At 34.1% G+C, this 19674-nt stretch overlaps 1 protein-coding gene and 3 non-coding genes across 4 annotated transcripts; 1 reads left to right on the top strand and 3 right to left on the bottom strand.

Moving 5' to 3' along the window:
* Positions 1–4516: 4516 nt before the first annotated feature.
* On the top strand, positions 4517–11642 carry LOC126695282 (nucleobase-ascorbate transporter 1). The gene is made up of 14 exons (XM_050391965.1): positions 4517–4806; positions 6683–6780; positions 7192–7368; positions 8031–8131; positions 8221–8296; positions 8804–8863; positions 8950–9137; positions 9217–9313; positions 9489–9575; positions 9869–9927; positions 10022–10113; positions 10361–10438; positions 10593–10753; positions 11135–11642. The coding sequence occupies exons 1-14, from the start codon at positions 4731–4733 to the stop codon at positions 11345–11347; spliced, it is 1563 nt and encodes a 520-aa protein (XP_050247922.1). The 5' UTR covers positions 4517–4730; the 3' UTR covers positions 11348–11642.
* A 1596-nt stretch (positions 11643–13238) lies between these two features.
* LOC126697954 (small nucleolar RNA snoR77Y) lies at positions 13239–13330 on the bottom strand. Its single transcript, XR_007646326.1, has one exon. It is a non-coding gene; the product is annotated as a small nucleolar RNA snoR77Y (small nucleolar RNA).
* A 49-nt stretch (positions 13331–13379) lies between these two features.
* LOC126697960 (small nucleolar RNA snoR2/U65) lies at positions 13380–13528 on the bottom strand. The gene has a single exon (XR_007646332.1). It is a non-coding gene; the product is annotated as a small nucleolar RNA snoR2/U65 (small nucleolar RNA).
* A 279-nt stretch (positions 13529–13807) lies between these two features.
* Positions 13808–13879, bottom strand: LOC126697961 (small nucleolar RNA U49). Its single transcript, XR_007646333.1, has one exon. It is a non-coding gene; the product is annotated as a small nucleolar RNA U49 (small nucleolar RNA).
* Between the last annotated feature and the right edge of the window lie 5795 nt (positions 13880–19674).

The raw sequence follows: 19674 nt of genomic DNA, 5'->3' as shown, positions 1-19674 counted from the left end.
GTGGCTATAATAATTCTTCTTTAAGATAGAAGTTGCCTCATGCTCATGGCAAATATTGATGGTCGTTAGACAACCAAATGTAAGTAGGTCCATCCCACTTAAATTGGAGCAAGGAATTTAAAGTTTTTTATTTTCTATAGTGTTTAGAGCTCTTAGAATATTCAATTAATTACTGAAACAAAATATTAATCAAGATGACTTCTTAGAATAAAACAGTGTTGACCAGAAGATTTGAACCTAAAACAAAAACCAACCCCTAAATGTTAGCAAAGAATTTAAAGTTAAAAAAAAAAAAAAAAAAAAAAAAAAAAAAAAAAAGGAGCCCTTTTACTGTATTGTAAAACGAAAATATCCAATTGACTGATTCCACTTATCTATAACAACCCCTCCCCTTTAGTTTGAACAAAAAGAAAACAGAAAAAAAGGAGGAGAAAAAAAAAAGTCCCTACTTTTGAGGGGAGATGTAGATGCAAACCAAGCCAATCAAAGTAACAAACCCATTGAGAAAGAGAAAGTGAGATTCTTATCTTGACGGGAGAAAACATTTGGGAAGACGTTAGAAATGGGTTGGGGTTTGTTCTGATTTTCCATGGGAATCGGAATTTATGGGGGGTGGTCATCAATCGTGATGGGAATAATATAATATTTATTTATAGCTAAAAAAAATTTAGTTGAAAACTTCAATTACTCGCATTGAACCGCAACGCACTGCACATACAACATCATCATTCATCAGCCACTGTTAGATAGTAGCTAACTTTGACTTTATAGTGTTCCCTTTCTCACTTTGGTCCATCTCCAATCTTCCCACTAATTTTACATTATTCCCTGCCTTGTTTAACAATATTTTAAAAGGAAAAAAAAAAAGTGTCCCCCACTCTTGTTCTAGCTTGGCCAGCAGGCCCAGCACATATTCTTTGCATTAGACAAAAGAAAGCAAATTACAAAGACCTAAGTTTATTTATGTTGCCATGTTGGAGGTGTAGTAGTCTGTAGTTTTTTGAGCGAAGTAGTGTGTACTGTAGTTAATGAAATGTGACGCGAGTCGCGACATCAGATGACCCCCGATATTTCATTCAATGCCCCCACCCCACAAGTTCAATTAATATATTTCATATCAATAAATCTAGTGTTTTTTTTTTTTTTTGTAATAATAATAAATCTAGGGGTTGATTATTATATAATTAGCGTATAATAAAAAAGTGGCACTGTAGTATTAAATATTAATAGTAAGTCTACTTAAAAATGATGGTAGTTCAAATTTTAACTTAGCCTGTCTATTTATTTAGTAGCTTTTTTTGTGAAAAATGTATTTAAATATATATATATTTTTTTGATTGGTATTTAAATATATTTGTATTTTAAAAATTGTACATAAAAATTAAAATTAAAATCTTATCCAATAAGTTGTAGGCAAAGGTACGCTTATCATTAAATATTGTGGCTAATAATTTTATCTTTTGCCAATGAATATGATTCATGTGTCAAATTGAGCTCCTTTGTTTTTATATTTTTGTTTAAAATTTCAAGATGGTTTCTCCTGGAAGTTGGAAGGTGAACATTTATCGGGCATTAAGAGATCATTCGTACCTATGACTCTTTGTCTTTGACTAGAATTCGTCATGTATTATCTGTATCCAGTGTTTGGTTTTAAACCAATTTTCTTTCTCAAAAAAATGATAATTTAAGCTCATCTTTCTGCTCTTTAATGGTCAGAGATTAACGCCAATGGCCTCCTGCTTTTTTGTGGACTTCAACTGTCAATCCCTCCCCATGCTTCTCTTCTTTTTTTTTAAATAATTACAATATGTTACTAACCCTGCAAATATATAAATATTCTTATGATATATGACTATTTTTTTTTTTCATCTTATTAAGAAATGTTTTAGGTATTTAAAAAGAGATAAAAAGCAAAACATATAAATTTGGGTTGAATTGACCGGTCTTTCCAAATTGTACCCACAAAAACAGTGCCTTGTACAACATTGTTGTACCACATTGTCGCTACCCAAGAGGAGGAGAGAGAGGCATTGATGTGTAATTGTGTATCCAACTACCTCCTCAATCCTAATTCACGTTACATTTATGAATCTTATTATGATGATGATAAATTGAGAACATATTTAACAAAGAAAAATTTTAGGACTAATTACACACTTATTTTTATATCAAATGTGTGAGTAGTGAAAAAAATGATAAATTTACGTAAAAGTAATAAACATACCCACAAGATAGTTATAAAAAAAGATAAAATTTAATTACAAAATTGATTGTAACTTAAGATTATAATCTCACTCAACATCTTTTTATTAAAAATGAATTTTGATAAATCCACTATAAGATAATATCTTCTTTTTATATATACAATATTTACAAAATGTCTAAAAATTGAAGTTGAATAGTTATATTATCATTAAATTATTTAAATTATAAATTTTTATAATTTAAAATTATATATAAAATATAAACTAATAAATATAGAATAGTTTAACGTACAAAGTGTCCTAGATTTGATAGGGTCTCTAGGAGTAGGGTGCAATTGTCCTTTTAATAACTGCATGCACAGTTTAATGAGTCTTTTAGCTTAATATTGTTAAATTCGAAGTTAATTTGTGATATAGGTACTGTTACAACTTATTTAGGAATTTAAGGAAAGAGAGTGAATTTCGGTAATACCGTTGCCGAAATTCAACAAAAGTAGGAGAGAGAAATTTTTGATTTTCGGCAACACCATCAGCGAAGTAGTGTGTAGTGTAGTTAATGTGACGTGAGTCGCGACATCAGATGACCCCGATATTTCATTCAATGCCCCCACCCCACAAGTTCAATTAATATATTTCATATCAATAAATCTAGTGTTTTTTTTTTTTTTGTAATAATAATAAATCTAGGGGTTGATTATTATATAATTAGCGTATAATAAAAAAGTGGCACTGTAGTATTAAATATTAATAGTAAGTCTACTTAAAAATGATGGTAGTTCAAATTTTAACTTAGCCTGTCTATTTATTTAGTAGCTTTTTTGTGAAAAATGTATTTAAATATATTTGTATTTTAAAAAATTGTACATAAAAATTAAAATTAAAATCTTATCCAATAAGTTGTAGGCAAAGGTACGCTTATCATTAAATATTGTGGCTAATAATTTTATCTTTTGCCAATGAATATGATTCATGTGTCAAATTGAGCTCCTTTGTTTTTATATTTTTGTTTAAAATTTCAAGATGGTTTCACCTGGAAGTTGGAAGGTGAACATTTATCGGGCATTAAGAGATCATTCGTACCTATGACTCTTTGTCTTTGACTAGAATTCGTCATGTATTATCTGTTTCCAGTGTTTGGTTTTAAACCAATTTTCTTTCTCAAAAAAATGATAATTTAAGCTCATCTTTCTGCTCTTTAATGGTCAGAGATTAACGCCAATGGCCTCCTGCATTTTTGTGGACTTCAACCGTCAATCCCTCCCCATGCTTCTCTCTTTCTTTTTTTTTTTTTTTTAAATAATTATAATATGTTACTAACCCTGTAAATATATAAATATTCTTATGATATATGACTATTATTTTTTTTTTTTTTCATCTTATTAAGAAATGTTTTAGGTATTTAAAAAGAGATAAAAAACAAAACATATAAATTTGGGTTGAATTGACCGGTCTTTCCAAATTGTACCCCAAAAAACAGTGCCTTGTACAACATTGTTGTACCACATTGTCGCTATCCAAGAGGAGGAGAGAGAGGCATTGATGTGTAATTGTGTATCCAACTACCTCCTCAATCCTAATTCATGTTACATTTATGAATCTTATTATGATGATGATAAATTGAGAACATATTTAACAAAGAAAAATTTTGGGACTAATTACACACTTATTTTTATATCAAATGTGTGAGTAGTGAAAAAAAATGATAAATTTACGTAAAAGTAATAAACATACCCACAAGATAGTTATAAAAAAAGATAAAATTTAATTACAAAATTGATTGTAACTTAAGACTATAATCTCACTCAACATCTTTTTATTAAAAATAAATTTTGATAAATCCACTATAAAATAATATCTTCTTTTTATATATACAATATTTACAAAATGTCTAAATATTGAAGATGAATAGTTATATTATCATTAAATTATTTAAATTATAAATTTTTATAATTTAAAATTATATATAAAATACAAACTAATAAATATAGAATAGTTTAACGTACGAAGTGTCCTAGATTTGATAGGGTCTCTAGGAGTAGGGTGCAATTGTCCTTTTAATAACTCCATGCACAGTTTAATGATAGTGAGTGGGTGTACAATTGTCCTTTTACCCATTCTTATTTCCAAAAAATTCAAGCAACAACGTTAGTGTATTTTTGACAAAAAAGTGGTCCGCCAATGGCTGCACTGTAAATGCAAGTAAAAATAGGGGTAGTTGTTTTTTACTCTATTTTACTTCTAAAAAAAAAAAAAAAAAAAGAAGTAGAAAGAGTCTGATGATTCAAAAACTGGGCTATAATCAGCGAGGGAGCGTCACAGAGGGACTTGCTTTGCTTTGCTTTGCATATTTTGTTCCTTTTATTTTTCAAATTTTTTGCTACTTTTTTTTTTTTCACTTTATATCTTCTCTTTTACTTTTTTCTTCTTTTCTTCTTCTTCTTCCTCATCTTCTGTTTCATTACTATTTTTGCTTTGGCTGTGTTGTGTGAGCGAGTTTTGTGAAGCTCTTCTGACAAAGCTTCACCAATGGCAGACATTACTCACCATCCCATGGACCAGCTCCAAGACCTTGAGTACTGCATAGACTCCAACCCTCCTTGGGGTATGCCCTATCTCTTTGTATACATCTGTTTTGTAAGGGGTTCCTTTCTTTCTCTCACTTTCTTTTTATTTCTTTTTTATTTGGTTAAGGAGTTTTGAGAGTGAAATGGGCTTGTGGGACAACATATATAGTTGCAAAGTAGTTTTTTTTTTTTTTTTTTTCCTCTCTCTCTCTCTCTATCCAGTGTTTTTTCTTCTTCTTCTTCTTCATATGGGTTTGTTAGGATATGGTGTGGAAGAGAAATGGGTTGTGGGAATAGAAGTAGTTGCAGTGAAGCTTTAGTATTCATCGAGGAAAAAAAAAAAAGTGTAGCTTTAGTTGTGAGTAATGAGACAGTGTGGGAATCACTGGTATTTCTGCCATTGAAGTTCAGGCACTGTGGTCTCGTGGCATACAAAGTTACAAACTTGACCCCTGTAAAAGAAAGAATTTATGTAACTTGTAAAATATAAAACCAAAATTAAAAATTTAGTATTGGTTTTGAGTTTGACGATCGACACAGTTTTTATTTTTTTTCCTTTCTTTTTTCTTTGGATGATGGGTGACAGAAATTGTAAACTTATGCTGTAGCTTTTTGTTTTCGAAGATTAAAAATATTTTTGAAATTTGTACTTTAATGATATTGACAATGAGTGGGACTCTATTGGTTTTTTCAATTTTAAAAATTTCTGTTTATGAATGCTTTGTTTGGTTACTGAGAAATGATACGGGGAAAAAAAAAAACGAAAAATGACAATTTTGAAATCTTTTGGTGGGTTGGGGCTGGAGTAGATAGATATATAGTGACATTCCAAGTGTTTTACTATGTTTTATGTACCTTTCTTAAGATTTCTCAGCTATCAAACATAGCTTTCATGGCCATCACTGGTCCATAACACTCTAAAAACTTCTTAAGAATGGGCCTAAGGACGTATTGTAATTACTCTTTTACCCATCAGAGCCAAAGGCTTCTTCTTCTTCTTCTTTTGCTTGTGGGGTTGCTGACGAAAATACCTTGTAGGCTTTGACACTTCTTTTACGTGTCCCACTTTGACCTCAACTTGAAAATGTAGTTTAGTCATGCACATGTTAATGGTCGTGCCATTGATAATGTTACCTTACATTTTGATTCATGATAGGAATTAGAAAGAAGAAAACAAGAATTACATTTAACTATTTTATTGTTTTTATTACGTACCATTGGAAATTAAGTAAATTATTTCACTGGCTTCATTTGATTTATTTTAGTATTTGACCTCTTTCTCATGACCTATTTTAAGCTGGAATGAATTCAAATCTTTAAAATATATATATATATATATATATATTTATTTATTTATTTATTTATTTATATATGGTGGCTGAAGTGAAAGAAGACTGTTTTTATCTTATAGGAGGGACCTTGAATTTTAGGAATTCTAGAACTATGGTAACCACATTTTATTTTGGCTACTTTACTGAAATTGCTTTAGAACTTAGGTGTGTGGATTACCAGATAGGCTTTCAGTACAATATCTAGCACCAAAAGAAAAAAGAGATAAATATATAAAAACTTACTCCTAGGCCCAATTATTCGTGTTAAACTTCCTGATGAATGTCGACTCCAATTGGGGTTTGACATTATTGATATTTTTATATCCCAATCCTCCAAGACATGTAATTACTGCAAGTTTTCCTTTTGAAACTCAAGTGGAAACTCAGCTTCATAATTCATTAGACTTGTTTACCATAAATTTGACACATACTCCACTCAGATTGAGAACAGTGTTAGTTTACAATTCAAAATCAAGATGTAAAATCTTCTTTATTTTCTCTTAAAGAAAGTTCATGCCAATACATGGTAAGCTGATTGCCTCACCTTTTCATTTTTGTTTATATTTTAATCTTTTTCTTGCAGTTGAAACAATCCTGTTGGCATTTCAGAACTACATCCTGATGCTGGGCACAAGTGTAATGATCCCTGCGTTGCTTGTCCCTGCAATGGGTGGCACTGATGTAAGCTTGTTTTTTGATAAACTTCCTCCACTCCTTTTCAGTTTAGCAACCATGTTTCAATTTAAGTTCAATTGATACTTGTTGTAGAAGCATCCTGTACAGGCTGGTTTCTCTCTTGACTTACTAGAGGGACTATGCAGGTATTTTGAACCCTCAAATCATTAGGTCCCACCTGCAGTACTCTAGGTTGAAACACTGCTTAAGATTTTCAAGTTCCCATGACACTTTCTTTCCTAATTTGTTCTCTTCTGTCCAAAACTTACCACACTTTGGACACTTTCTAATTTTTATATGGTTGAATTTTGGACTAAAGATGTTGGCAGAACTGTTTATATATGGTTGATCAGGAATTTGTTCTTTTAACTTAATTTTCCTCCCCCCCTTTCAAACAATTTTCTTGGTCACAACCAGGGTGACAAAGCACGCGTTATACAGACTCTACTCTTTGTGGCCGGCATTAACACACTTCTTCAAGCACTTTTTGGAACCAGGTTGCCTGCGGTTGTTGGAGGCTCCTTTGCTTATGTCATTCCCATAGCTTACATTGTAAACGACTCCCAGTTGCAGCGGATTAATAATTCTCATGAAGTAAGTTGTCCAATCTTCCTCTTCTATAAAAAAATATTGGGGTCTTTAAGAACCACATGGAAATAAATTGATACATAAATCTAATTGACAAGAATGCTCGTCTTGATAAAACTAGAGGCTTATTCCATTTGCAAGATATTACTTTAGAGGGTCCGAGTTTTAGGTTTTTGTCAGACCTATTTCTAAGGGGCATACCTAGGCAGATTGTTTCTACAAAAAAAAAGTGCAAGCTTCTTGAAAGGAAATAGAAGCAAAGGCTTTTTCATGGTGTACAAAGATTGGCCTTTGAGAGGAAAAGGCAGAAGGGAGCTTAAGCATCCATTGCTAAATGGAGTTTCTGCCAAAATGACTGAAGTGATATTAATTTGCATAATACAAGGCAAATTGTTAAAATTCCAATTGAATATGCATGGTTATATTCTTAAATTTATGCAAACAAAGTTTCACTTTTAATGCACTGAGTAGAAGAATGAAATATTTTTATTGGAATGTGGTGTCCAAATGACCCATAAATACTGTGGCTTTCATGTTACAGTACATTTCAATATCAGCCTGAGTCTCATAAGAGATATCTCTCTGAATTTTATTCCCTTCTCAGGAATTTTACACTTTCTTATTTGGTAGGGTATTGAAAGGGATCTTCCCATGTAATTGGTTTGCAGAGATTTATACAAACTATGCGAGCTATTCAGGGAGCTTTAATTGTAGCCTCAAGCATACAAATTATCCTAGGTTACAGCCAAGTTTGGGGTCTCTTTTCACGGTAGGTTGATAGCGCTTAATGGGTAATGAAATGATTGAACTACCTGTTCATAATTGTTTTATTCACTATTATAAGGGTCTCTTTCACAGGTTCTTCAGTCCTCTTGGTATGGCACCAGTGGTTGGATTGGTTGGCTTGGGATTGTTTGAACGTGGATTTCCAGCTGTAAGTATTGCCATGAGAGGCTATTTATAATATCCGTTTGGTTGATTTTGAAAGAGGAGCTTCCATTTGATGTGTTAAGCACTTGTTGGAGGGTGAAATTTTATTATAGATTATCAAGATTTCTAACATTGGAGGCATCATATTTTAGTTATTGACAAATATCATATCATAATTTTTTTGCGAAGGAACTAGAATTCAAAACTCTAGCATCTAGCTTCAACTTTTAGACGCATCGGAAATTGACTGCATTCTTGAATATATCTAGCTTTCTTCAACCCTTGTGCAATGTTTCAATTTCAACTAGGACATGCATTGATGTGAAAATTTGATTAATTATAACCTGCTGAGAACTGAAGAAAGAGCACCTTGTTTCTTAATAAGCAGCATGTTCCTCTGACTGATGGTGCTCAATGTACATAATGGATACCTCATGTTCTCTTTTGCCTTGTTGTTTTATCATTCTCTTTGAAGATTTATACAATTCTACTACTGCAATATCTGTTTCAGTTGGGCAATTGTGTGGAAATTGGGATACCGATGCTGTTGTTGGTCATTGGGTTGTCACAGGTAAGTGACTTTGTAAAATTTTTGGGGTAATCTATTACTTTACTAAGTATTTGTTTTCCATCACGTATGGATTGTGTGTATTGCAGTATCTAAAGCACATGAGACCATTTAGAGACATCCCTATTTTTGAGCGGTTTCCAGTTTTGATCTGTATTGCAATCATTTGGATCTATTCCCTTATCTTGACTGCTAGTGGGGCTTATCGAGGCAAGCCCATTAAAACACAGATCAATTGCCGTACTGACAGAGCAGATCTTATATCTACTGCCCCATGGTATCTCAACGGGCTAACCTCTGCTTCTCTTATGTTGTGCTGTGTTTTGGGCTGCTTCTGAAGTTTTGTATTATTTCAGGTTCAAGTTTCCCTACCCTCTGCAGTGGGGCCCACCAACATTTTCAGCGGGTCATTCATTTGCCATGATGTCGGCTGTCCTTGTTTCAATGGTCGAGGTATTTACTGAGTTTCTTAAAAGCGTCTCTAAATTGTTATCAAGATTCATGGCATATCCTATTGAATCCCAGGAACCAGTTGATAGAGATAGCTCTTTTGATTTCACCTTTGTTATGTTGTTCTAGATATCCAATTTCTTTAGTAGCCTTTTATAACTTGTACATTTGACTGCAGTCAACTGGTGCATACAAGGCAGCATCGAGGTTGGCAATTGCTACTCCACCTCCTGCTTATGTATTGAGCCGGGGCATTGGCTGGCAGGTGAGCAGTGAGCTGTTTTGACACATTTGTGACTCCTTGTTGTAGATTTACTTATTCCTGAATACAATTCACATGTTTTAACAATGCTAACAGAATTTCTGCAATGTGTCACCTGTCACCCTTTTGCTTGTACATTACAATTGAATTTCCACGTATCATGCACAATTCTTATGGTCACATGTTGTTTTTGGATGTTAATGCTTTTTTCTTTTTTCTTTTTTTGTGTGGATATATTTCATCACTTTCATGTGTCTTGGAAAGAGCTGAGTAGTTTTAGTTTCTCACTGTGGCAGGGAATAGGAATCTTGCTTGATGGTCTTTTTGGAACATGCACTGGTTCTACTGTTTCTGTGTAAGACACGCTAGATGAGCCATAGCTGCTAGCTGATGTTCTGTTCTTTTGCCTACAAATATAGCTTGACAGAAATCATGGTCATGTATTTCAGGGAAAATGTAGGACTCCTTGGATTAACTCGAGTAGGAAGTCGCAGAGTTGTTCAAATTTCTGCAGGCTTCATGATATTCTTCTCCACCCTAGGTTGGTATTATCTTTTTGGCGTTGTTTTGAGAACTGATATAAACATGCCAATTGGTGAAAATTCAATTCATTTTTCACTGAGCTGTTCAGACTGGATCTAAAGTCTTCGCTGTTGCATTTTCCCTCTTTTCCTTTTCTTTTTAGCAATTACAAATTTCAGCTGCATCTAGTGGTAAGCTTTTAAGATTTCCCAATTACAATTCTAATAATTGTTCTGTATGATTCATTCACTCCATTATGTTTGCAGGAAAATTTGGAGCTGTGTTTGCATCTATACCCTTCCCGATATTTGCTGCATTGTACTGTGTTCTCTTTGGCCTTGTAGGTATGTTATTAGCTAAATTGAAATCAAGTTTTTAACCTTTTTCTTGTGGACAAAGTTTAGCTACAAATTAGCTTTAAGCTACAACCAGTTTTATAGCTAAACTTTGTCTTTTTCTTGTTCCTCTCTTTAATATAACTTGTTTCTTTGTTTTCAGCTTCGGTTGGATTGTCATTTCTTCAATTCACCAATATGAATTCTATGAGAAATCTCATCATTACTGGGCTTTCACTGTTCCTCGGGATATCTATCCCGCAATTTTTCAATGAATATTGGAATCCTTCACACCGTGGTCTGGTTCATACTAATGCTGGATGGGTGAGTACTATCATTAATGCCAATAATAGAGTCCATAGCAAAGTACAAAGACAAGTATAAATATCCAGGTAGCATGTAGTTTGGCCCTGACTGTAATAAGCTTCAACATCCCAAATATATTTATAAATAATGTCATTGAGATTTAGATATAATTCCTCAAGACTTTGAGAAATTATTAGGTACACCTAAATTACACCCTCTCACATAAATATGAGTCCCATGTGCGGGACACATATGGGGTCCTCCTTAATGTGAGTGGAGGGTAGTCTATCGGGTGCACTGAATAATTTTCTAAAATGTTCTCCACTTAGAAGATAATTTTGGTAATTTTTTTTCTCTTTTTAATATTGTTAGCCTGATTGTTAAATGACATCCTTGCAGTTTAATGCATTTCTAAATACCATATTCTCGTCTCCGGCGACAGTGGGTTTGATTGTCGCAGTGTTTCTTGATAACACAATAGAAGTGGAGAAATCGAAGAAAGACCGAGGGATGCCATGGTGGGTGAAGTTCAGAACATTTAGAGGTGATAACAGAAATGAAGAGTTCTACACTTTGCCATTCAATCTCAATAGGTTCTTCCCTCCAACCTAGCAAGTTCAACAAGGCCAGCCAAACAAACTTATTCTTTCTGCAATGCATTTCAGTTAACATGCTAAAATTAGGTTCACTTAGAGTTTGTAAATGCAAAGATTATTTGGCAAATATTCTTAGCAAATGCTAGTCTTCCTCTTTTCAAGGTGACAATTTTTTGCGGGCCAACTGTTGTGGCAGGGTCCAGATTAGAATTGTAGTTCATTTAGTCCATGCTTTTGTAGATGTAATAATAAAGAAGGGAAATCGGTTCTCTTTCTCGGTTAATATCAAGGTTGCCTTCAATTTTTTTTAATGGTATATATTAATCTTTAAAAGCTGTGTATATGCATATATATATATATATGTAAGTTATAATTTCCTGCTCAGAGAGGACTGAAATAAATCAGCCATATTTGGTTAATGGTTAATTCTAACTCTCCAAGAGTTACGAAGGAGCTTGCTGCTTCATATAGGCAGTTTGAAGTTGTTAACATTATGTCAAGAATGCGGAACAAAAACAAAGACAACTCATCTAGACAGCAGTGCCAATGGGTTTATTATGCCAAATATTGCAGGTGAAAAAAAATCCCAAAGTAACTTGAACATAAGCAAGTTCAAGTAGTCCAAAAGAAAGCAATTAATCTCTTTCTTAGTTGGTGGGTTCTAGTTAATTTGACTAGTAAAAAGTCTCTTGTTATCAAATATAAAATTTGGAATTCAATTCCCGACAAACCATAAGTGGAACAAAGAGGTGTTTTAAATTTTAATACCTTTAAAAGAGAGACAGCCTGTTATTGTATAAACTCTTTGTAACATAAATAGCACCCCTTCAGCATCAGACTTTCCTCAAGAAATGTTGGACAACAAGTTGCTTTGGACTCCAAAATCAGTCAGGTGAGCTCACAACCAAATCAGCAAACAAACTAGTGCAAACTCAAGCTACTTCTATGAAAACTAGAAGTAATTGCAAGAAATCACAAGTCAAGAGAAACTTTCTAAGTGTGCTATGAGATTATAGAAGAAAAAGATCCGATGATGGCTGAAGCTAGACTCTAGAACCGTGCTGTTGGCTACAGCCGAAGTAGTGGAACTATTAGTTTGTCTTGTTTGAAAGAGATGCCATTAATGGAATCAGGTCCATAGATATATAGAGATGCAAATTAATTTAGCCAATTCAATCCAGAAATATTTGATTTAGGAAAAATATTTGGGTATATAACGGACCATAGAAATTGTTAATCTAGGTTTATGAAAAAATGTCCCTATTTGCAAATTCCAAGCACAATTCGAAGAAGCTCTTATTCCTGACTTGTTAGATTAGTCCCGGACTTGTTTGATTATTACCACTTTAGGTAAAAACAAAAACTAGGAAAAAGCAGTTCAAGAAAGCAGACCAATCCTGCAATTTTTATGATTTCTCTCTATTGTGCTGAAATTTCCAGGCATTTTAGTTAGTGAAGTCTTACAAAACTAAAATGCACTAAGTGCATTGGTTTAGCACTTTTTATAGAATAAAGAACAATAACAATTATACTAGAAACCAGTAATTATTGAGTACCGTCTTGTTTGTATTTGTTATTTTTCCCCTAATTCCAATAATTATGGAATGTTTTCTCAATATCCCTTTCTTAATGACGAACAATTGTAATGCCCTTTGGCATGTTTTAAGAAAAATTGTCCGTATCCTATCATTTGAAGGATTTTTTTCCTAGGAAAACCATTTCAAGGAATTAGTTATCTAAATTGTTCAAATTTCATATGATATGGTTTTCAAAAATTGATACGTTTTTGAAGTAGCCAAAATATAATAAATTCCAGAGATCTTAACAGTTTATAGAGAGTCATTTAACATATCAATCCGATATTTTTTTCAAGCATAGACAAAAAGACAAAACAAAATAGTTTACCAATGAAGCCTCAGACATACAGCCAGTCAAATTGACATCAAAATAAAATTCAGCCGGTAATTCCAACTAAAAGAAGAACAATCATCATAGGCTTCAGAGCACAAAATTAAAAAAGCGAAAAAAAAGAGAGAAGGGAAATATAAAAATGTAATCGCACAAAACGGCTCCGTGGACCAGAGTTTAATGAGATCCACAGGTTCCTATCAAGATGCGAAACAATGAATCGCTCTTGGTCCAATCATAGCATCACCGATCACCGCTGTAATAGCTCTCGGCGACGTGGCATCGGACCTTACAAAATAATATTAATTATAAAATTTATTTTAAAAAAAAAAAAAAAGAAAGAAAGAAAAGAGAGACCCTCAGAGACCCGTTTAAAATCACACACACAGAGAAGGAAAGGGTTGCAGAACACAGGCAGGCCACGTAATCCCCCGACCAATGAGCAAGGCACCAAACGACGCCGTTCCCCGTAAAAGGGAGACGAATCGTCGGAGGGTGGGGTCCGCTCATATGGTTGGTTGATTGGGAAAAGCGGTGACTCTGTGCCTGTGTGAGTATTTAACAGCCCTAACCTGCTCTGCATTTGGACGTGTCATACGGCACTTCCTATCAATTTTATGGGAATTCTTCCTCATCGGGGGAATTTTCCTTCTATCAAAACCCTAACCCTAACCCTAATTGAGAAGGTGAACTAAATAAAATAAAATAAGAGGAGCAACCAGAGATAGAGATGTGAATATGAAAGAGAATGAGTGCAGCTTTATAGCAAAGAGGCGTAAACCCTAATTCTAACAAATAACAATACCGCCGCACGAGTTAATGAAATTAATTTATTTACCAACAATGCCCTCACACTGATCTCATAATGACAAAATTGCCTCTCTTTTGTTTTTTTAACCCTGCCCCCAATTTCATTTTAAGTGAAAATGGGCTTCGAAATATCGAACATAGCAATTTACTTTGCTTTTTAACCTTTTTTTGTGGGCCGTTTTTCTGGATTAGCTCCTACGGCCCAAAATAAAAACAAGGGACTTTTGGGCTGAAGATGTGATGGGCAAAACAAGGTGCCCCGTTAACCCGCTATCACCAAAAGAAACGCAAGCCCATTTAACTGGGCAACTACAATTTTCATTTTTTTAGAGCAACCGGGCAACTACAAGCACATTGGATCCGTTCCCTAACACTTTTTTTTTTTTTAATCATAAAGGGTCGGTTTGGTAAGTGACTCCAAACAACAGATTTCAACATTTAAAAACTAAAAACTATGGGTCTAATAAAAAATGTGTTTGGTAAGGTTGTTTAACTAAGAGTGTTTAAATCATAATCTCAATTTAGGGAGTTTAAACACTATATTTTGAAAACACATATAGGCCAATTTTTAGTTTTTGTGTAACATTATTCAATGGCATTGTTGTAGATATTTTAAAACTCATGAGACCCATTGACAAGACAACACACATTATTTTTTTCTCCTTCATGGCTTTTTTACTTTACTTTTCTTTTCTTTTTCTCTCTCTTGCACAAACCCTATTACTGGCTAGTCACCTTCTTCCTCTCCAATTTCTTGTATTCTACCATTTTCTGTTTTGGTGTTTGCTGTGGTGCTGCCGTGCTAGTCTTCTTCTTCTTCCAAATCAAACAAATCCTATTTGAATTTAATCCCTACCAATAAAACAAAACCCATAGAAACAAAATGCCAAACCCAAAAAAGAAAACCCATTTGAGTTTAATCCCCACCCACAAAATACAAACCAAACCAAACATTTAGAGCAACACAAAAGAAATAAACTACAAAAGAGAAGCAAAGTGCTAAGACCTAGGGCTGAGAGGGACAAAGTGCACGAAGAGAAAGAGAATTGGGTTTTTGTGAAGAGAAAAGAAAGAGACAATGAAACATTAAAAGGAACATTTCTGTCTCATCAATTAAAATACTACTAAATGTACTGTTCATGTTATATAATTACCTACGTTTTAAAAAAAAAATACACACCCATACCAAACACACAATTATGTTTTTTCACATTTTTAAATATGTTGTTTGAAAACCACTATCAAACACATTTTTTGCATTATGAGTACTTTAAATACGTAATTTTACAATACATTTTAAACCACAGTTTTTACATCATTTTAAACAACAATACTTGAAAATCGCTCCCAAGCCCGCCCAAAGTAATGGCCCTCCTTTCCAAAATTATCTAATGGGTGTAATAGGGGCTATTCGTAGACCCACAAAACCTGACCCACTCAGCAACATGCGATTGCCTCCAATTGCATAAGTAGTGTAGCGGGTTTCAAGCCTTGAAAAACTCAGAGGGTGTTTGGTTTAGCCAATTTCCTATCTCAAAACTTAGTTTTCATCACTCCAAAACTCAAAATTCGTTTACTCCACCTAAAAAATCATTGTTTGGTTCAGTTTTTGTTTTGAGTTTTCATAAATCAAAACTCAAAATAAATGAGTTAGAGTCATGAGAATTTGGAACAAGTTTTAGGAGTTTCCAAGTTATGGAAATTAAGATATCATGGCATTATTATAAATATTTGGTGATGTATAGGATCCATGGTCATGCCTTGTCTCCATCAAGTCAAGCCACACATATGGTCCAATGGTCTTTTTCTATTTTTCTTCTTCTCTTTTTCTCTCTCAATTGATGCTTCCTTCTTTCTTTTTTTTCTTCTCATCTCTTTCTTTCAACTAGTGTTTCCTTCTTTCTTCTTCGACCTGGACACAACACACCACATTTTCCTTCTTTCATTCTCTTTCCTATTTTCTCTTTTCTTTCTTTCTTTAGTTCTTCCTCACTCTTGTTTCTCTACTCTTAGTTTATTCTCTTTCTTCTTTTCTCTTTTATCTTCTATTTATTTCTTTCTTCTTCGTCCTAGTTTCTTCTTTTGGCTTCTTCTTCTTCTTCTTTTATCTTTTATTTCTTTCTTTATTTCTTCTTTACACTGGTTTTTCTTTTAACTTCTTCTTCTTCTTCTTCTACTTCACGTGGTGATGGTAGAGATGACAAAGGCCTAATAACAAAATTAGAGCTCCAATTTGGGTTGTGATTTACATTTAGATTAGGTTAAGATGTGCTTTATAGGCTTGGAATTTGATATTTAGAGTTTGTGGATTTTATAGGGTAATTTGTTGTAGTTTTTTATTATTATTATTTATAAGAATTTGTTGTGGTGTTGAAGGTGTTGGTGGTGTGAGTGGGTCTACTATGGTGGATGAGTTTGATTTTTTATGATTTGTGTAGTGGTGGATGGAAAACAACGACAATGTGTTGGGTTTTTTAGGGTTGCAATTGGTGGGTTTGTGGGTTGCTAATGGTGATATGAGGTAGGGTGGCTGGTTTTTTTCTTTTAGTTGGGTGCTGGGTTTGACCTTTTCGATTCTTAGAGAGTTGTCTTAATTGGGGAAAGAGCATGTTCACGCGAGTAAGGAGGGAGGATCATTCTAACCTAATCAGACGTGTGTGCTCTACCATTTTCAAATAAAATTGAGTTTTCAAACTAAAAACTAAAGCCAATTTTTTATCCAAACAAATTGGGAGTGAGCTAAAGATAAAAATAGATAATAAGATATGAGATATGGGTTAGGGTTATAAGATCTGAGTTATGAGAATTGAGATTGAGTGATACATCAAACCAAACATAACATTAGTTTTCGATTCAAGTCTTGGGTCCCTAGATTCCTGAATCATTAAATGCAACTGACCAAATAGAAAGCAAATGTTAGATTGTTGAGGTAATTGCAATAAACCCACATATGGTTTCACCTGAAATCACTTTGCCTACCTATGGTTTAAAAAAAAAAAATGAGGTTCACTTCATTTGTATCCCACAACTCACCTTTATTAAAAACAAGGCGTAAATGCTCTTTTCATCCCTACATTTTGGGGTCATTTCTATTTTGATCCCTACATTTCTATTTTACCACTTTTAGTCTCTAAACCAATTAACGCGTGTCATTTAAGTCCTTACCGTTAGCCAACTAACAGAAAAAGCTGACGTGGCTAACAGAACACCTTATTAGCTGACATGACGCTGACGTGGTGATTAAAATATTATTAAAAAATATTATTTAGCATTTTTATATGCCACGTCAGCATTTTAATTTTTTTTAAAAAGTTATTTTAGACAATTTAAACCAAAAAACAAAATTAAACTCAATCCCAAGACCCAGAAAAATTAAACTCAATCTCAGGACTTCTCAAACCCAGAAAAACTAAACTCAAATCAACCACTCACAGCACTGCACGGCGAGCTGCTAAACTCAAAAACTAAACCCAAGACCCACAGCGAGCTGCTACCCACGGCGCCACGAACCCAGGTCCACCCATAACACCACGACCCCACGCTGATGTCCACCATGACAACCCAAAATCTCAGATCGACCACCACCAAAACCCAAATCGCAACCTACACGTCACGCTCCTCAAAACCCAGACCCAAATCAGTCATGCTCCTCCTCCTCCACAAATCAAAACCCAAACCCATAGATTGGCTTCACCGGCGACAGATCAAAGATGTTGGAGGTGGGTATGGCTTCTGAGAGTGGGGTGGAGCTGCGTCAGAGTGGCGTCAGAGTGTGGGGTGGAGCTGCATCGAAGTGTGGGTGGACGTCAGACCTTCGACGAAGTGTGGGGTGGAGCAACTTCGATCTGTCGTCGGTGCGTGGAATGGAAGCATCTTCGACGGAGTGTGAGTTTTGGGGCGAGCGAGAGTGTAGGGAGAGAATAAGCTCGTTGAAGAAATGGAAGCAGCAATAGCAGCCATTTTTAGTTTTGGCTTAAACGAAATGAAAGAAGTGGCAAAGAAAAGTATTAGGAGTTTTTTAACCTAAACCCAGATCTGCTCCAAACCCAGAAATGGCGCCATTGGATCTGCTCCAAACCCAGATCTGCTCCTGATAAGAACATAAAAAAGGAAAGGAAAAAAAAAAAACCATTCAGATCTGGGTTGGTGTTTGTGTACAATTGATTTTTGTGGAAAAATTTGTGTACAAATTTTGGAATATTTTGGGTTTCTATTCTTTTGTTCTTGGGATTGAATATTCTGAGTTTGTTGTTTTTGTGTGTTCATGATCAAGATGAATATGGAATAGGAATTTGATAATTTGAATGTGAAATTTATGAGTTTATAGGTTTCTAATCTTATTGTTCTTGTTCAAGGATCTGAGATCTCCATTAATATGATTTTTTGTTTGTAATTTTTTTTTATTTAGTTAAAATTAATTTTTTTAATTTAGATGCTAATGTGTCTTTTTTAATGTCAAAATAGATTTTTTTTAATTATTATTTTAATGTACCGTTAGCCAAGTCAGCTTTTTTTGTTAGTTGGCTGACGGTAAGGACTTAAATGACACGCGTTAATTGGTTTAGGAACTAAAAGTAGTAAAATAGAAATGTAGGGACCAAAATAGAAATGACCCCAAAATGTAGGGACGAAAATAGCATTTACGCCTAAAAACAATGGTAAATATGTTTTTTTTAGTCCCCTTTTATGTCTATCCCCTCCAAAAAAAGATATATATTAAAAAAATAAGAGAAAATAAAAAATCTAAAAATGCTATTGTAAAAAAAAAAAAAAAAATTAAATTATGCAAGATCCTAAGAGATTTTGGGTAAGAAATAAAAGGATTTACAATTTGGGGCTTAGAATCGGAAAGTTCTTTATAAGTATTATTTTTGGGGGGGGGGGGGGGGGGGGGACTTGATTCTAGGCCAAGGTCCAAAGGCCCAAAAGATCATACTTGAAGAGATGGGTCAGTTCCTTCATTGCGGATAGAAGCTAGAGTGCCTGAAGAGTAAAGAGTAACTCATTGTTGAGGACCAAAATTTCACAAGAAAGCTCATTCCATGAAAAGTAAAGAAAGACCATGGGCCTTAACAAAAGAAGGCTCAATTCATGAAGTTAAGAAGGACCATGAAGGCTCAAAATCCCAAAAAGAAGGAAAAAGAAAGGAATAATAATAATAATAATAAAGAAAAAAGAAAAAAGAAGAGGATCTCGGTTAGGCCAGAGGAAGGATCCTGGCGGGCCAGAGGATATGCAGCAAGAAGAAGGATCCCAATAAGACTAGAGGATATGCAGCAAGATGTATGTTAATATTTCCAACAAAAGGTATTAAAAAAATCTAGCAAAACCAGATATTATCTTTGTAACCCATGGTCCAAGCCTGTGGGATCCCGAGTGGATAGTAAGGGAGAAATGGTTTGGTTGGTAGGGGAGTGATTTTTGGTGAAAGGAGGATCCCGAGGGCTTCCTTTAGTTCATATATTTGCTTGGAATGCATGAACCAATGGAAAACTCAATTCCCCCATGTGCATGATACCTCCTCACAATTTCCTCTCAATTGTCATTTTCAACTAAAACTGTCACAGTACACTGAGCAGCCCACCCATTCCTTTTGACTTTCCAAGAAGGAATCTTTCATTTATA

Source organism: Quercus robur, chromosome 8 (genome assembly GCF_932294415.1).
Source record: "Quercus robur chromosome 8, dhQueRobu3.1, whole genome shotgun sequence".
NCBI lineage: Eukaryota > Viridiplantae > Streptophyta > Magnoliopsida > Fagales > Fagaceae > Quercus > Quercus robur.
This window is presented reverse-complemented; position numbering and strand designations above follow the sequence as displayed.

Bases quoted from the DNA above. Each gene is read 5' to 3' on its own strand.
- LOC126695282 (XM_050391965.1), top strand. From the start codon at position 4,731: ATGGCAGACATTACTCACCATCCCATGGACCAGCTCCAAGACCTTGAG. The intron at 9,928-10,021 runs GTAAGACACGCT...CATGTATTTCAG, and splicing joins ACTGGTTCTACTGTTTCTGT to GGAAAATGTAGGACTCCTTG. The intron at 10,754-11,134 runs GTGAGTACTATC...ACATCCTTGCAG, and splicing joins TTCATACTAATGCTGGATGG to TTTAATGCATTTCTAAATAC.